Raw genomic sequence first — 15,967 nt, forward strand, 5'->3', positions numbered from 1 at the left:
CTGACTGCTGCGGGAGCCGACTATCAGAATACAATAGCAAGTGGGGGAGAATCCCCAATTCATGCCATTTAGCATGGGTGGGGAAATTGAGCCACTGTGGAGGCTGAACAAGAAAAAAAAATACAGCAAATCAAGATGGCAAATGATTTATCAGAACTTTTTCATGCAAATATTGGTGACCTGCAGAAAATCAAGCAATTCAGAAAGACAGGCAATTGTTATTCATGGTTTGTCTGAGCCTAGGCAGGCTGGACAAGCCAGCATAAAGATATTTAGGTATAAACCTCTGTCTATTGATAAAGCTCAGTAGTGCGCTTTTCAAATGTGCTTAGCGCTCCGCTTGCTTCAGGACTCCGAGCAAGTGGAGTGATATTAAAATGAATGGAAGGGGCAGGGCAAAAAAAAAGCCAGGAGGAGAGCCGTCAAAGTCATGAGTCTCTCCTCCAATCACAGAGTTCTCTGTTCTGTGTTAAGCAGAGAGAACTGCATGACACGCCGCTGCCTGCACTATTTGAATAGTGACCCAATTAAAGTATCATTAGGGTGTAATGACCTAAAATGTAGGCCTATAAAAAAGCCTTAAAAGAGAACTATGGGGTAAGTGTTTTTCCCCATAGTTCTCTTTAGGGTCACAGGAGGACATATACTTAACTCCTCCCGTGACCCAAAGCTCAGTATATAGCTGGCTATTGCTGAGAGCGCCACAGCCGGGATGGATCCTGACAATACTGTTGAGATCCGTGAGTGACAGCTAGCTCTGCCTATCTAGAGGCAGAGCTAGCTGTGCCCGTCCCCTCCCCATCCGTTCCTCCACTCAGCGCTGGAGGATTGGAGAGGGGAGGGGGGAATCCCTCCAGGGAGGCGATCGGGAAGTGAGCGGATGGGCTGCATGTTTCTGCTCACTTCCCGATCAATAGAGCCGACCTGTGACCGCTTCTTTGTCACAGGTCGGCTCTAACTTAGGATGAGTGGAAACAACTCTCCTCATAGTTCCCCTTTAAATAAGTCACTTACTTGGACACACCGAGAAGCAGCAAGTAAAACCGGTCTGCATTTGATAACTTGGAAATATCTTCTTTGAATCCTTTTAGGTTTTCCACCTGTGAGTGAGAGAAATTGATTTAAAAAAATGGAACATAGAGATGGAAATAGAGATATATTTCCACCTCTGGACATTTTATGCCTTAAAAGGATATCTAAAACTAAAAATGTTATATATATATTGTAGCTTTCCAGTCCTTAGATGTGGTGGCTGCATTAGTTTTCTTTTTATCAGGCTTAGAGCATTTTCAGCAGGTACAGAAAATACCTTTTGATCCCACCAGAAATGCAGTGTTCTTTCATTTCCTGTGAGCTTAATAGAGAACAAAACAATTGTATCTTTCTTGTGTAAAAAAAATAATCCCATTGAGCAAAAATGTGAAGGAGGAAAACAAAGACGGACGTGTTAAAGTCCAGCCTGTGACAACCATGGCTGCCTCCATAGACACAGTAGAAGAGAGAATGTAGCCACCCAGAGACAGTAAGGGGTTGGTTTATTTTAAAAAAAATTTAAAAAATGCATAGCTATTTGTCCATCGAAGCTGCAGGTACATTCATTCTGTGCAAATTACCCAGCTGTTGCGAGAACAAGGCAAAATCAAATGTTCTTAGTGCATCTTCTGTTTTGGTTGAATGTTCTTTTGAGATTCCCCATAGTAGCAATGGTTACATTTATCTGCTTATTCCCTCCAGCGTTCTCTAGAATGGTTACATTGTATCTCTTGCTACTAACATGTATTTATTTCTTATGATCCTCAGTGGCTCTAGTGGCCATAATGCGGTATGCTCATATTTGAAGAACATTGGACCGAGAGGAGAAAATAAGAACATTAAATTTTGCCACATTCTCACAATAGCCGGTTAATTTGCACAGAACAAATGCAGTTTGACTTTGGCTGGTGTCCTGGCAACCAGTGACATCAGTGAGCTGGGCTGAACTCCAGACAGAGCCACCGGACCCAGAAGTAGCACCAACACCACCGCAGTAATGAGTATCCACCACCCCTCCCTGGTTATAGGCATCCACCACAAGCACCTCCAAATTGAACATCCACTGCCAGCACATAGGTGCGCCCGCCCCAGTAACCAGCATCAGTCTTAAGCACCCCAACCCATTTATGAGTATCCACCGCGGCAGGCAGCAAATAGCATAGGGGCAGCCCTGTTTATGCCTAATGCAGATCACTGGGTGTTGGGCTCATTTTGGGGCAGTATTAGCAATTGCTCAGGAAAGAAAACAGTGATGACTAGACCTCATACCCAGCACCATTCATTATGTTGTACTGTAATGTTTTTTTTGTGATGAAACCAATAAAAAAAAACTCATGAAAAAAAAAGAAAACAGTGATGTCATCTTCTGTCCATAAGGTACCAGAAGACATCTGTCCAATTATCTAAAACAACCTTTGTCAACCAACCCTTGAAAAACAATTATGCCCACAGTTCATGGTACATCAGCATGATGAATAAGTTATAGAATATGTAGAAAGTGGAAAGACTGATCTATGATGACAAGCAATCACCACGACCTTAAAAAACAATGTAGTAATGGTAACCCATGACATTTACTTCATGTTTTTCAGGAAGCAGCTTGAGGAATTGCTTTAGTACTTCAATATCGAACTTCGAGCGATCTCCCTTCTCAATCAGGGAAACAACGTCTTCATTGGGGCTAAAAAAATAAAATAAAAAGGAACAGCAAATGTATAAAATGATGTGTTGACTTGAAAACTCTCTTTTAAACATACATGAAAAGCAGAAACTGATGCAGCTCTATGTGCGTAAATGGTATGGAAAATACTGGACTGTGTCTGCTCTATCCTTAATCCTTCCAGGTTAGAATGTCACTATAAAAATCTATTAGACATGTCTGGTCAGAAACTGTAGCATGAAATGGCCAGAATGGACAATCCACAACTAATTTAAAAGTTATGTGTAAAAAATAAAATCAAGGCAACAGGATTTGCTGTATTTTTTGAAATTCCGCTGGGCATCTGTCTAGCTTTCACAATTGGACTTTTGAATTCACTTCTGAATTGAGAAAGCTGGTCGGATGACCAACGAAAAGTCTTCAAGAAAAATACAGCAAATCCAGTTGCTGTGATTTATTTTTTACAGATATACGATGACCTGGATGAATGAGAACCTTCACAGACAATTTCAAAGTTACTTGTACAGAGAGAAATATAGAAGCTTCCACCTTTGACCTCTGCTGAAATTTCTAGTTGCCTGGTTGGCTTCAATACTTTTAATTACTGACCGTAATGTAATGGTGCCCCATAGAAAACCATTAAAGGCCCCTCCGCTACTCTACTCTTCATCTCAAAGGCTATCCCTCTAGGACAGGGGAGGGGGGGGGGTAGGCAAATTCCGGCTCTCCAGCCGTGTTGCAACTACAAATCCCATAAGGCATTGTAACACTGACAGCCAACGGTTTTACTTCCAGAAGCAGATGCTGATGGGATTTTTAGTTTCATCACAGCTGGAGGGCCAGATTGCCCACCCCTGCTCTAGGAGGTTCCCCGACTAAACATTCCTTTACTTTATCCATGTTTTACAAAATGCTGTTGCCTACTGTATAGCCAGGCAGCACTGGGTTCACATAGCAATTGCATGGCTGCCATGGCTAGAATAACACCGTTGAATACTGACATGCAGCAAGTCATTTAAAGAGGTCTTGATCTGTTTTTTTTTCCCCAGCTCCGACTCCTTATACATTACATCAAATGTATCCCGATTACAGCCAGGTACTTAGCATTTTATAGCTTCTCTCTGAGATTGCTGTCCATGTCAGTATCTGGGTGACATAAGACACTTATTGGCTATTCAGTGGTGGGGTCCTCTCTAGAACAGCCTCTCTCAACTAGAGTGCCTTCTGGCTTTTTGAGGGGTGCCTCAAAATCTTCCGGAACCAACCCAACACTTGCCATCTAATATGCAGCCACGGCTCCCGATATGATGATAGGATTCAGAAGGAGGGGACTGAGGACTCTCATGTGAAGGGGGAATTCTGACGTAAAAGGGGTTCCTGATTTAAGGGAGAGGACTTCGATGTAAAGGGGCAGGACTCCCTACTTTTTTTTGGTTTTGTATAGGGTCGTCCTTTTAAAATCCATTAAATTTTAGACTGGGGTGCCTTGAGATTTTGCATACTTTTAAAGAGTACTGTGCCTGAAAAAAGGTTGAGGAACGCGGCTCTAGAAGACTGTACAGCATGAAGCAGTTGGGATGAGGGGGACCGGTTGAATATTCAACTTTTGTCGAAGGAGCTAGAGGAACATTGTTTGGCCAACAGGGACTGCAGTAAAGCAAATGCAGTCTTTTTTCAGGTACCCAACAGGGATGGGCAACGGCTGTCAGAATACAATAGCATTGGGCACGGGGAGATTCGCCCGCTGGTGCTGTTTAGCATTGGTGTAGAAATCTAAGAGTATGGACAGCTTTAGGCAAGTAGAAAAAAATTATTCAGAAGGTATTTTTTACCCCTTTGAATGGGTATGGGTGTGTGGTGTGTGGTGTGTGTGTGTGTCATTTCAAACATTCTTTGACTACAGTCAGATTTGTGTACACTTGAATCTTTTTATTACACTGAATCTATAAAGCTTACCTTTTAAATTGCTTCAAAAATATGTTCAAATTCAGATTCTTTTTGGCATCCAAAAAGGAAATCTGTAGAAATAAAATGCGTAGAGAGATGAGAAACTTCTTTGCACTTCTTTGCACTGCATACTTTGGAAGTGGTTGTGGGTTACACTAGAAATTGTACCTCCTTAGGTGGCTTTCTGATTAACGTGGATTGTGCATCTTTTTCTTTGGCTTGTGGAAGGCAGAAGAGCTGCTCAATGCTGGAATAATTTGGTTCCATAGTTTCTTCACAAGTGCCAACTGAAGACCACATGGACTGTCCATCTAAAAGAGAGATGCAGAAAATTACAATAGTGTTTAACAAACAATCAGAAACCATCTTTCACTGGTCTGTCTGCTTTAGGTTGCTAAAAGATTACAACTGATTGGTTGGTTAAGTGTCACTGGTTATTTGGCATAATGTCTTATGAGGTGTGCAGGCACAATTTGATGGCCCTTCTCTCTCTGTGCCGGCCAGCTGATAATTATGTGGAGTTTCATACAGTTCCACATAATTATCTCATAAAAATGTGAACAGGCCAACATTGTTGGAAGATGGTCAAAGCAGTGGAAACGTCAGCTCAATGTTTCTAAATGCAAAATAATGCACTTGGGGGGAAAAAAGAATCTTCTTATTGGAGTACAATATTGGGGGTACAGCATTGTCCAGAACTACAAAGCAAAAGTATCTGGGGTGCTTATTTCAAATGACAGCAAAATTAGCAAACAGTGTGGCCTGGCAGTGGCAAAAGCAAATAGAATTTTGGGGTACCTCACTAGAGGGATCACCAGCATGAGGAAGGAGGTCCTGAACCCCCTATATAGCTTCTTAGTTATCAGGAGAGGGATCCCCAGTATGAGAAAGGAGGTCCTGATCCCGCTATGCAGATCGTTAGATAGACCTCATTTAGAATACTGTGTCCAGTTCTGGAGACTGGAGGCCTCACTTATGACGAAATATTGATAAAACAGAACAAGTCCAGAGACGGGTCTGAGGGATAAAACATATTAGAAGAGACTGCAGGAATGTAATACGTACAATGTTGAGCAAGGAAAGAAGGGAAAGCGAGAACATGACTAAGGGGCCCATTCACACCACATGCAGATAATCTCCAGACCAGAGTGTTTCTGGACCAAAAATGCATCCTAATGTATCTCTATGCTATTTCTGGCCTCTATTCACACCAGCGCAGTCCGTTCCAGACCAGACCAGACAAATACTGCATGTCTCGTTTTATCTAGTCAGGAATGCACTGGAATGCATAGAAACGCATCAAAAACGCACCGGAACTTAACTAAAAGCCCATTTTAAGCCCCCCCCAAAGCTCCGGAACTCGGCAAAACCACGGTAAAATAGTGGTAGAACGCAGTAAATATGCAGAAAAAAAAATGCAATTCACTGCATTCCAGATCTGGTCCGGAAAATGGTGTGAACCTTCCCTAAGGGTGTAAATAAGGTTCAGGAGGGCAGTATTTTCAATATGAAGCTAAAATCAAGAACACAGGAACATGACCTCAAAAGCAGCAGGTGGAAAGATCAAAACTAACCCTAGAAAGTATTACTTTACAGAAAGAGTAATTAATGTTTGGTATAGACTTCCAGAAGAGATAGTGAGTCAGCGAGCAGGAAGTGAATTTGAACACTGCTTGGGACAAACATAGATCTATATTTAGAAAAGAAGGTTAAAAAAAAAGCACACAAAAAAGGGGCAAACTCGAAGGACCGCTTGGCTTTTTTCTGCCATCATTTTTATACATTTATATGTATTAAAGAATACAGAGCAGCTGTAATTTGTGTCTTTTCTTTTTGCTTGGAGCTCCACTTTAAAACTGCCTGATCAATATTCAACCAGCTGCAGGGTCTATTGGTGTCCTCTAGATCCTTGGTTCTCAACTGGTGGGTCATGACCCCATGTTCAGTGGGTCGCCACGTGCCTTCCACTTTGCTCGGTGAGAGGCTTCTCAGCCTCCCCCTAGCTCAGCACTGTCAGTTCTCGCACCAAGCAGCCATTCAAAATATGCTGCCCGGTGCCGAATTTCAGCTTGAGGTGGGGTGGGCTGGAGCTATGGCCGCAAAGGGAGCTCCATCGATACCTGCATTGCTTACAGCTACCTCGCATCGGAGTGATGTCACATTCTGGCTCCCGGCACCTCTTCAGGGCATGCAAGGGAGTTGTACAAGCAATGCACATTTGGATGGTGCTCCGTCACAGCAGCCCACACTGGACCCCAGACTGAGGATCCACTCCAGTTCTCGTAAGGTATGAAGAACAGGTAGATCTTTAGTGTGCGTGTGAGATTGTGTCTGTGGTTGTGTGTGTCTGTCAGTGTTTTTGAGGGCCCATTCACATTGGTACGGTGCGGTAATCGAACAGTCCTGTGCAATTAACGCTCTGTACCATGCAATCGCACCGTGTTCTGGTGCGGGAGGTGCATTGCCATTCATTTGAATGACACCCCAAACGCACCTCTTGCCCACAGTTGAATCTCCGCACCGTAATGCGCGGTACCGCAATACCGTGTGTTCCATTGCAGTGCGACTTGGGTCGTGACTTAATGACCAAGGACAAATGTGGGTCCTGAGGTTACACAGGTGGAGAACCACTGCTCTAGATAATATTGTTGTCCAAGTTTGGCTCAAAGCAGCCAGATTATGGGATGGTCATTTAAGGTCTTTGTACCCCTTTCACACTGTCTCAGCACATGGACCCAACTGTGCCCTGCAATGGATTACAGACTACTTTAGCTTGAAGAGGCAATCAGGGTTTAGTATTCCATAATTGCACAGCTCCATAACAATAACAAAAATAACTCCTAAGTAGCCCTGATGGTTAGAGAGCTTTATTCTTTAACCAGACAGTGATCATTCTTAAAGTGTATGTCAAGCATTTTTATTTATACTTCTGTTACTGTTGGAAAGTTTCCCTCACTTCCTGTGAAATTGAAATTCTGGAACTTATTAAATGGTCTTACCTTTGGCAACATTAGGATTCAATTTCTGCCAGTTTAGTTTCTTCATTTTTATCGATGGCTTGTTGACCTTGAAGCGAGCTGGTTTGAAGGAACCCAAAGAGTAATCCACACGTGTAGCTACAACCTCTTCACCGAATCCTCCTGGAAATGGCGGTGGTGGTGGCATGCCTCCCATGCCAGGAAATGGGGGAGGCGGTGGTGGCATGCCTCCCATGCCAGGAAATGGGGGAGGCGGAGGTGGCATGCCTCCCATGCCAGGAAATGGGGGAGGCGGTGGTGGTGGGAAGCCACCCATGCCAGGAAATGGGGGAGGCGGTGGTGGTGGGAAGCCACCCATGCCAGGAAACGGGGGAGGCGGGGGGGGTGGGAAGGCACCCCGGAAATGGGGGGGGCGGTGGTGGTGGGAAGCCACCCATGCCAGGAAACGGGGGAGGCGGTGGTGGTGGGAAGCCACCCATGCCAGGAAATGGGGGAGGTGGTGGTGGTGGGGTGGCTACTATGCCTGGAAGAGGGAGAGGTGGTGGAATGCCAGGAAGTGAAGGAGGTGCAAAGCCTTCTGTGCCATGTAAAGGAAGAGGAGGAGGTGGTGGTGAAATACCTTCCATGTCAGGCAAGGGAGGAGGAGGTGGAGGAGTTACTCCTACTCCTGGGAGTGGAGGAGGTGGAGAAGGAAATGAGTTCATGCCAGGGAAAGGAGATGGCATCTCACATGGGGGAGGAGGGGGTGGTGGAGGTGGAGTAGACTTTACATCAGGACCAAGGAATGAACTTCCAAGTGAAGGAATTTGGGAAGAAGTCTTCCCAACCGGTACCTTCTGAACATCTACTGAGGGTTCAAGCAATGCATCAGCTAGAGATAGGCTGTTCCTTTCTTCTTTGCTGGATTCATAGGTAGGTTTGTCTGTTTGTATGCTTACATTAACTTTATTAACATTTTTGTCTTGACTTTTCTGTTTGCTTAGCTGTTTTTTGGATGTTAAGAGCCTATCCATAACGCCCTCAAGTGTATTATCTTTACCTGCAAGACAAAAAAAAAAGTGATATTTTGTGGTAGACACTGACAGCACATCATTGCTTTGTCATGTCACTGCCCCAATTACAACCGAGTAGGTCAAACAGCAGTGTGTTTTGTGTTCAGGAAACACAAAACACAAAGCTCCATTTATTCAAATATTGACATTGAAACATTGTAAAGCTGATGGTCTTAATGATACGTACAGTCATCTGCAAGCAGTACAGCTCTGTTCACTAGGAGCTCCAGGGCCTCCCAGAGAAGGGCACTTGAAGGATCATTGACATCGAACTGCAAAAGGCCCTGCAGAATAAAGAGAAGCTGGGCCGATAGTGGTGAACAACTGACCTGAAAGATACAAAAACATAAAAAAAAATAGGATGGATTGTACAATACCGAACAATATAACAAAGATAAACTGCATTTAATTAAAGCAATGGTACTTGTGGCCTAGCAACCCCTTCTGCCTATTGAATAAAATAATCCCGGGAGCCAACAGTATTAATAGAACCAGGGGAAAGAAGTTAAAATGAAATGTACACTCCCTAACAATACACTTAGAACAAGCTGTAAAAGGAAATGGGGCACCCTGAAAAAAAAAAAGACCGTTTCGGTAAATTTTTTGTGGCCTGTTGGATCACTTTGCCTCTCACCAATCAATTGCAGATTTAAGGTGCCCATACACCTTACAATTTATCTGCAGATTTTCTGTGGTCAGATGGAAAAAGTGCAACAGATTGGCTCAGGTGGAGATTACTCCATCCACACTGTTAAGTGTAGATGGAGGAATCTGTTGCGCCTTTTCCATCTGACCACAGACAATCTGCAGATAAATTGTAAGGTGTATGGGCAGCTTTAAACACAAAATACAATTTACATGAAACTGTTCAATTTGGCAAAAGTGTATTCTGGATCACAGCCTTGGACCTCAGACAACAGGGTAGAGACAGCAGAGATGTCCACATATGGACTGATTACGGCAGACTATTAGGGCATTTTACACCTATCTGGCTAAAAAACAAAATAGCGATTGTTCGGATAAGATACTGGTTCACCAGATGAGAACTACAGATGGAAAATGCTTGCATTCGCCCGCATGAAGTTGATGTGCTTTTTCGTGTTTTCTCCAGGTGCAACCCACCTTTCAAATCACTGATCTTTAGTTCACTGATGACCCAACTTGTATGACAAAGTTGGGCCAAAATCTAGTCAAATAACCCTCAGGGCCCAGTCACACCACACCCAGATTACCTCCAGACCAGACCAGATTGTTTTCAGACCCAACTGCATCCTAATGTATCCCTATGCGATTTCTGGGCTCTGTTTACACCATCGCAGTCCATTCCAGACCAGAAAAATACTGCATGTCTCATTTTGTCTGGTCTGGAACGCACCATGACACCCTTGAACACTTCAAAAAACGCAACAAAAACACACTGGAACGGAACCAAACTAAATTAAACAAAAAAAACAGCTTTTGGCCAGCTTGGATGATATCATCACTATTGGACTTCCTGTGCTGAGGAGAGGAGAATTTGCATGAGAAAGGAATAATGACGGCTGAAGTAGATACAGAATATTTTGCGGAACTTGTAGAGCGTTACCATGAACTGTATGACCCAAAGCAAAGGTCCGCATATAAAGTCCAAAATTGACCCTTTGATTCCCTTAACCTCAGGAGCAGGTGCACCCAAAAATGATGTCTCCTGCGAGCACGTTCTCGGAGGATTGCTGTAGCCAACACTAACATCATGCCTGCATATAGGCGACACATGTCTGCTCCCCACCTTTCCACACACAAACAAAGGGAAGTGCTTAGAGGCAGAAAGAAGTGACCTTGGATCATTATTAGTATACTGACACCCCCCCCCCCAAAAAAAATGGAACGCACTGGAACGCACCAAAAACGCACTACACCACGCTCCAGATCTGCTCCAGTTTTGGTCCAGAAAATGGTGTGAACCCAGCCATATAACAGGATTTTGAAGAAATAGATCAGAAGAAGGCTCATTCAGGCAAATTGTATGCTTCCACCAGCAGCCAGATTAAAGTTAGTATATTATTGTTTTGGCATCTTCCAATATGTCCTCTTGGATAGTTATTACAGCCCTCAGCTTTGCCACTATCTGCCTTACCATGTGGCTGGTCGGTCTAGCTCCAGTCAGTCCAAGAGTTGCATGGTATAGAGGAAGAAGTAGGGGAGCATTTTTTTATTTGAAATGTCCTAAAAGGGTCAGGGTAATGCATACACCTGAAATAAGTTCACGGACAATTCCAGCCAAAACCCCCCACAGATAACGCACACATGTAGGAAAGGTTTGGTTTGTAAAGCAATGTCCATACTCATTGACATCCACTGTGCAATATGGCTACAGAGCAAAATTCTAATGGGTTGGGCCATTACCACCCTCCTGTCTAGAATATGGGATGTTAATTAACATCACACTGATGACATCTACTCTGAGCTCCCCCAGGCATCAGCTGACAGAGCAAACACACTGCAAGCCTGATCTCCACTTTCCATGTAACAGCTGGTCATAACACTAGCAGAACTGAAAAATAATTGTATAACTTTATTATTATGTTTATGTCTTTGCCGGAGCTGCATTTTGGAACATACTTTGTTGAAGAGTGTAGAGAACACCTCCTGATGATTGTTCATATCAATTCCTCCATATAGCTTGAGAAGGTCTTCATCATCTTCTGACTTGGCTTCTTCAAAGACACAGGCCTGTACTAACAAGTCTACATCCTCCAAATCCCTGAACGACAAAGGAGAGGAGTCTAAGATTAGGAAACATCAATAACAGTTGTGGTACAAGTGACCTCTGACCAGATATGAGTGTATTGGTTGGTTGAGTTTGCCTGTCTCTACATGCAGCGTGGGCTACTATGCCATTATTACAATGATAGAATCTGCTCACACAAAACTGATATGTTAGCTATAATGAATGCTACTGGGCACAATAGCTTTCACACAAAATCACAATAGCTTTTTGTTTCTCTCAGGGTGGCAACATTTTTAAGCTGTGTTCTCCGCAAAGCAAAATAATGGCCAAGGAGCTTTGGCCAAAACTGGAAATTTATCTTTATACCTGCGGTGAGTCCCGAGAGATACAAAAAGCCATGGAGTGATTCAGCTTGGCAGTCTCCATCAAGTATTGATACATTGGTTATGGGTAGATGGTCCATTTAAAGTGACTTATGTCAGTTTGAATTTACCAGTAGATTATTTCAGCCAATTCTTTTACTCAGTAGAAGTGCCAAGCAGCACAGAACAGAATCTAGTTGGGTGCTGAGTTATACATGTTGTCAGTCTTGTACATTAACCTGTAGCGACTATTGGGATCTCTAACATCTTAAATATCCTTCAGAAGCCCAAGGCCCAGAGCACTCATTCTATTAGGGCTCTCGCATGCCCCCGCTTGACATATAAATTCCAGCATATTTCTGCCGCCAGAAAGCCACATGTGCTACCTACAGCCACCAATGCGTACAACCGTGAGTGTAGACTGTCTGTACTCGGGGTTGTGTGCCCGTCTGTTATATTACGCAATTACAGCCATTGACTTTTACAGGTGCTATACGCAACACCTGTAACTTCCTGGTGGTGAAAATATGCCGCAAATTACATTATAATGCCACAGGGAGCCGTATGCAAGAGCCCTTAGGCAGCGACCACAGCCTCTATAGCCACACCTTGGCCTATCTCCTCTTGCCCCTTCCTACTGGCCACCAATGGGTGGCGTCACTGGCCAATAGGAAAGCACAAGTGAAGGAGGAGGCAGGCAGTCACATGGGACCAGTTTAATAGTTAAAAAAAAAAAAATCCACAAGTTTCCTCTATATTGAGACGGTTGTGATCCTTCACAAACTCTGAGTGGTGCCCTGTAGAAGAATTGGCTGAATACTTACATGTCGGGGGGCAGTTGAGGGGAATCTTATTTTGTTTAAGAAGTTACAGGCACTGCTGCTGCTGTTATCTGACGCTTCTGGGTGTGTTGGATAGTGTGTCCCCATTGGGAGTTCTGATTCCTTCCACCAATCTCCACATCACTACATTGTGCAGTAATGATGGTGGGTCAGCAGGAGCAACCGAAGTGTGCGGCTGGGGATACATTATCTGACACACCCTGAAATGTAGTATAGCAGCACCTGTAACTCTTAAAGTGAGTGAAGAATTTCCTCACCAGCCACGTACAGGGTGGCTTGAAGTTCATCACTTTCACAAAAAAAAAAAAGTTCACATTAATAAACGTATTTTGTATAATTGTTTACCTTAATTTTGTCAATATATCCAGCAGCTGAAGACCTGGAAAGTACAGACAGATTATTAGTGTCTTCTTTGGAATGGAAAGGAATTCTATACTACAACCACCAGCAAGTCCATCGCTAATCCCTCTCAGATATAGGAGACAAGATAGTTCTCTCTATATAACAGTATTACATTCATAGGAACGAAAGATGAACCTGGGCTTAGTGTGAACCCAATTTGTCGGAGTTCGCCTAAGCCCACTCAAAACTGTAAACAGTCATGTATAAGCCAGGTACACAATTTAATAATAGCCAGCCATGTATGGGGCAGTACCCCATTTAATAAGCCATGTAGAAGGCAGATAACACATTTAATAATAACCAGCCATGTATAAGGCAGGTGCCCTGTTTACTAATAACCAGCCATGTGCAAAGCAGGTACCCCATTTAACAATAACCAGCCATGTATAAAAGGCAAAAACTCCATTTAATATTAACCAGCCATATATAAAGCAGACACTCCATGTAATATTAACCAGCCATATATAAAGCAGACACTCCATTTAATATTAACCAGCCATATATAAAAGCAGACACCCCATTTAATAATAACCAGCCATATATAAAGCCCTATATAAAGCAGGCACCCCATTTAATAATAACCAGCTATATATAAAGCAGACACCCCATTTCATAATACCCAGCCATGTATAAGGCAGGCACCCCATTTAATAACCAGCCTTATATAAAGCAGGCACCCCATTTCATAATAACCAGCCATATATAAAGCAGGCACCCCACTTCACAATAGCCAGCCATGTATAAGGCAGGTACCCCACTTCACAATAGCCAGCCATGTATAAGGCAGGTACCCCACTTCACAATAGCCAGCCATGTATAAGGCAGGTACCCCACTTCACAATAGCCAGCCATGTATAAGGCAGGTACCCCACTTCACAATAGCCAGCCATGTATAAGTCAGGTACACCATATAATAACCAGCCATGTATAAGGCAGGTACCCCACATAATACCCAGCCATGTATAAGTCAGGTACCCCACTTCACAATAGCCAGCCATGTATCCCATATAATAACCAGCCATGTATAAGGCAGGTACCCCATATAATACCAGCCATGTATAAGGCAGGTACCACATTTAATAACCAGCCATGTATAAGGCGGGTACCCCATTTAATAATACCCAGCCATGTATAGTTACAAGTATTCACAGCAAAATAACTATCAATATAACAATGATTTGAATTCACAATGCATACACATCCCTGGATTCATCAACCAAAAGCAATGACCATAACATATCCATGATAACACAGAAACAATTGGCACACACTTTTCTCATACTATAGAACCAGCAGACCACATGCACCACAAAGATTCGCCGTTCAAGCCATCAGCACCCATACAACTGAGTTCACCTGAACTGAGGTTACAGATTGCAGACAGGATGTGACCTTTATGCTTTATGGGAAATGTTCTAATGCACTGGATGAATCTCTCAATGGCTTTACTCCATGGAACAGATCTCGATGACTTAATTCTCTGCAGCATGAAATGAACTTTTAAAGCAGAAAATGTTTTATTTTGCCGTTCAGCTCTGCTGGTGGTTTTCCCAGAGGAGAAGGTGAGATCCTGAGTTTGGTGCAGCAGGTGTTCATTAGGTGCACTGATTACCATGCCTGCATTTCAGTGTTACCCTCGCTCCTCCACTAGAGGGCAATGCCTGCTTTTTAATCAGCGCTGACCCAGGCTATGGGAATCTGGTGTAACTCTTTAAAGACAAAGGCGCTTCGTTTTGGTAAAAGTGCACATTGGGACATATTATTTTAGGGGACATATATTAATAATGCAGCAAATGGTCAATTTGCTGATCATTTGGTGCTTTTTTAAATGGCAAACTGCTCACCAAAAGATTCGCCAAATTTTAAAACGCATTCGTTGTCTGAACTCAGGAGCAGGATCACCCCCCAAATTCATCCAAAATCTGGATTAATATTAATTAATGGGAAATTCAGGTCACTGTAACTTTTGCCAAAATTATAATATGGCCAATGTTACACCCACCAAAATTATAATATGGCCAGTGTTTCATTCCCCAAAATTATAATATGGCATGCCGGCTTCAATGCATGTGTGTGTGTGTGTGCGTGCAGATGTGTTGTCTTAGTGCGTTGGGGTGTCATTAAAAATGATCCAAAGCACTTATTCCCACAACGCGTAGGTGCAAATTGCCCCTAAAGGTTCAGCCAGCACTCCCAAAACACCCATCTATACCACATCCAGATTGGAGCTGAAAAACGCTTAAAAAAAAAAAGAAATAGAGTCCAACTTTTTTTTGGTGTTAGTTCTCTTTTGGGTTGCAGGAGGACATTTACTTATGTCTTCCTGTGACCCAATGTCAGCATCAAGCGGGCTACCGCCTACTATAAGCTGACAGCGCAGAGCCGCGCTGCAGCTGGGAAATATGCCTGACTGACAGCTGGCTCTGCCTCTCTAGAGCTAGAGCCAGATGTGCCCACCCCCTCCCATGTCTCTTCCTCTAATAAGAACTGAAGAAACAGAGAGTGGAAAGGAAGAAATGCCTGTGGGGAGCAGTGACTGACTGTCACTGATCTCTACATGGAGAAGCTGTGAGCTGAGCGATCAGTGGTCTGTGATCGCTCAGTTCTCGATTCATCCTGTCTTTGATGCACAGTTGAAACCACAGCAATTGGCAATGCACCTGCTCCATGTGCAGTGTGTTGTGATACCCTTAATTGTAAATGCTACCCCAATGCATTGGGCACCATGACGCACATACTGTGCATCGTGATGTGCAGCGTTGCTAAAAAAGGGTCATGTATGTTACTTGATTTGTTGTGGTGCATTGCCAGCCCATTCATAATCAATAGGCTGCCGCAGTGCATATTAATGCACGACATTTGAACACAACAGATCCATAAAGAATAAACTAGAAAGTATCTCTCATTTAATATAACCTTGCAGCATCACTTGAGAAATTTATAATAATCCTGCAGCTCAGAGATGAGGGGTAACCTAAAGCC

The 15,967-nt window shown here is 43.3% G+C and overlaps 2 protein-coding genes across 2 annotated transcripts in view; both read right to left on the minus strand.

Annotated features, from left to right (window-relative positions):
- Positions 1–12,870, minus strand: part of LOC108786735 (inverted formin-2-like) — a 35,013-nt gene extending 22,143 nt beyond the window's left edge. The window contains exons 1-9 of the mRNA XM_018556097.1: positions 12,806–12,870; positions 11,271–11,412; positions 8,857–8,998; positions 8,083–8,656; positions 7,639–8,006; positions 4,808–4,950; positions 4,649–4,710; positions 2,611–2,713; positions 1,015–1,100 (exon numbers count right to left, since the gene is read on the minus strand). Of these exons, the coding sequence (XP_018411599.1) occupies positions 1,015–1,100; positions 2,611–2,713; positions 4,649–4,710; positions 4,808–4,950; positions 7,639–8,006; positions 8,083–8,656; positions 8,857–8,998; positions 11,271–11,412; positions 12,806–12,870 (1,685 nt within the window). The remainder of the gene's footprint in view (positions 1–1,014; positions 1,101–2,610; positions 2,714–4,648; positions 4,711–4,807; positions 4,951–7,638; positions 8,007–8,082; positions 8,657–8,856; positions 8,999–11,270; positions 11,413–12,805) is intronic.
- A 54-nt stretch (positions 12,871–12,924) lies between these two features.
- The window catches only part of LOC108787148 (inverted formin-2-like), a 40,428-nt gene continuing 37,385 nt past the window's right edge, over positions 12,925–15,967 (minus strand). The window contains exon 5 of the mRNA XM_018556624.1: positions 12,925–12,962. Coding sequence (XP_018412126.1) covers positions 12,925–12,962 — 38 coding nt within the window. The remainder of the gene's footprint in view (positions 12,963–15,967) is intronic.

Source organism: Nanorana parkeri, unplaced genomic scaffold (genome assembly GCF_000935625.1).
Source record: "Nanorana parkeri isolate BGI_ZX_2015 unplaced genomic scaffold, ASM93562v1 scaffold12, whole genome shotgun sequence".
Taxonomy (NCBI): Eukaryota; Metazoa; Chordata; class Amphibia; order Anura; family Dicroglossidae; genus Nanorana; species Nanorana parkeri.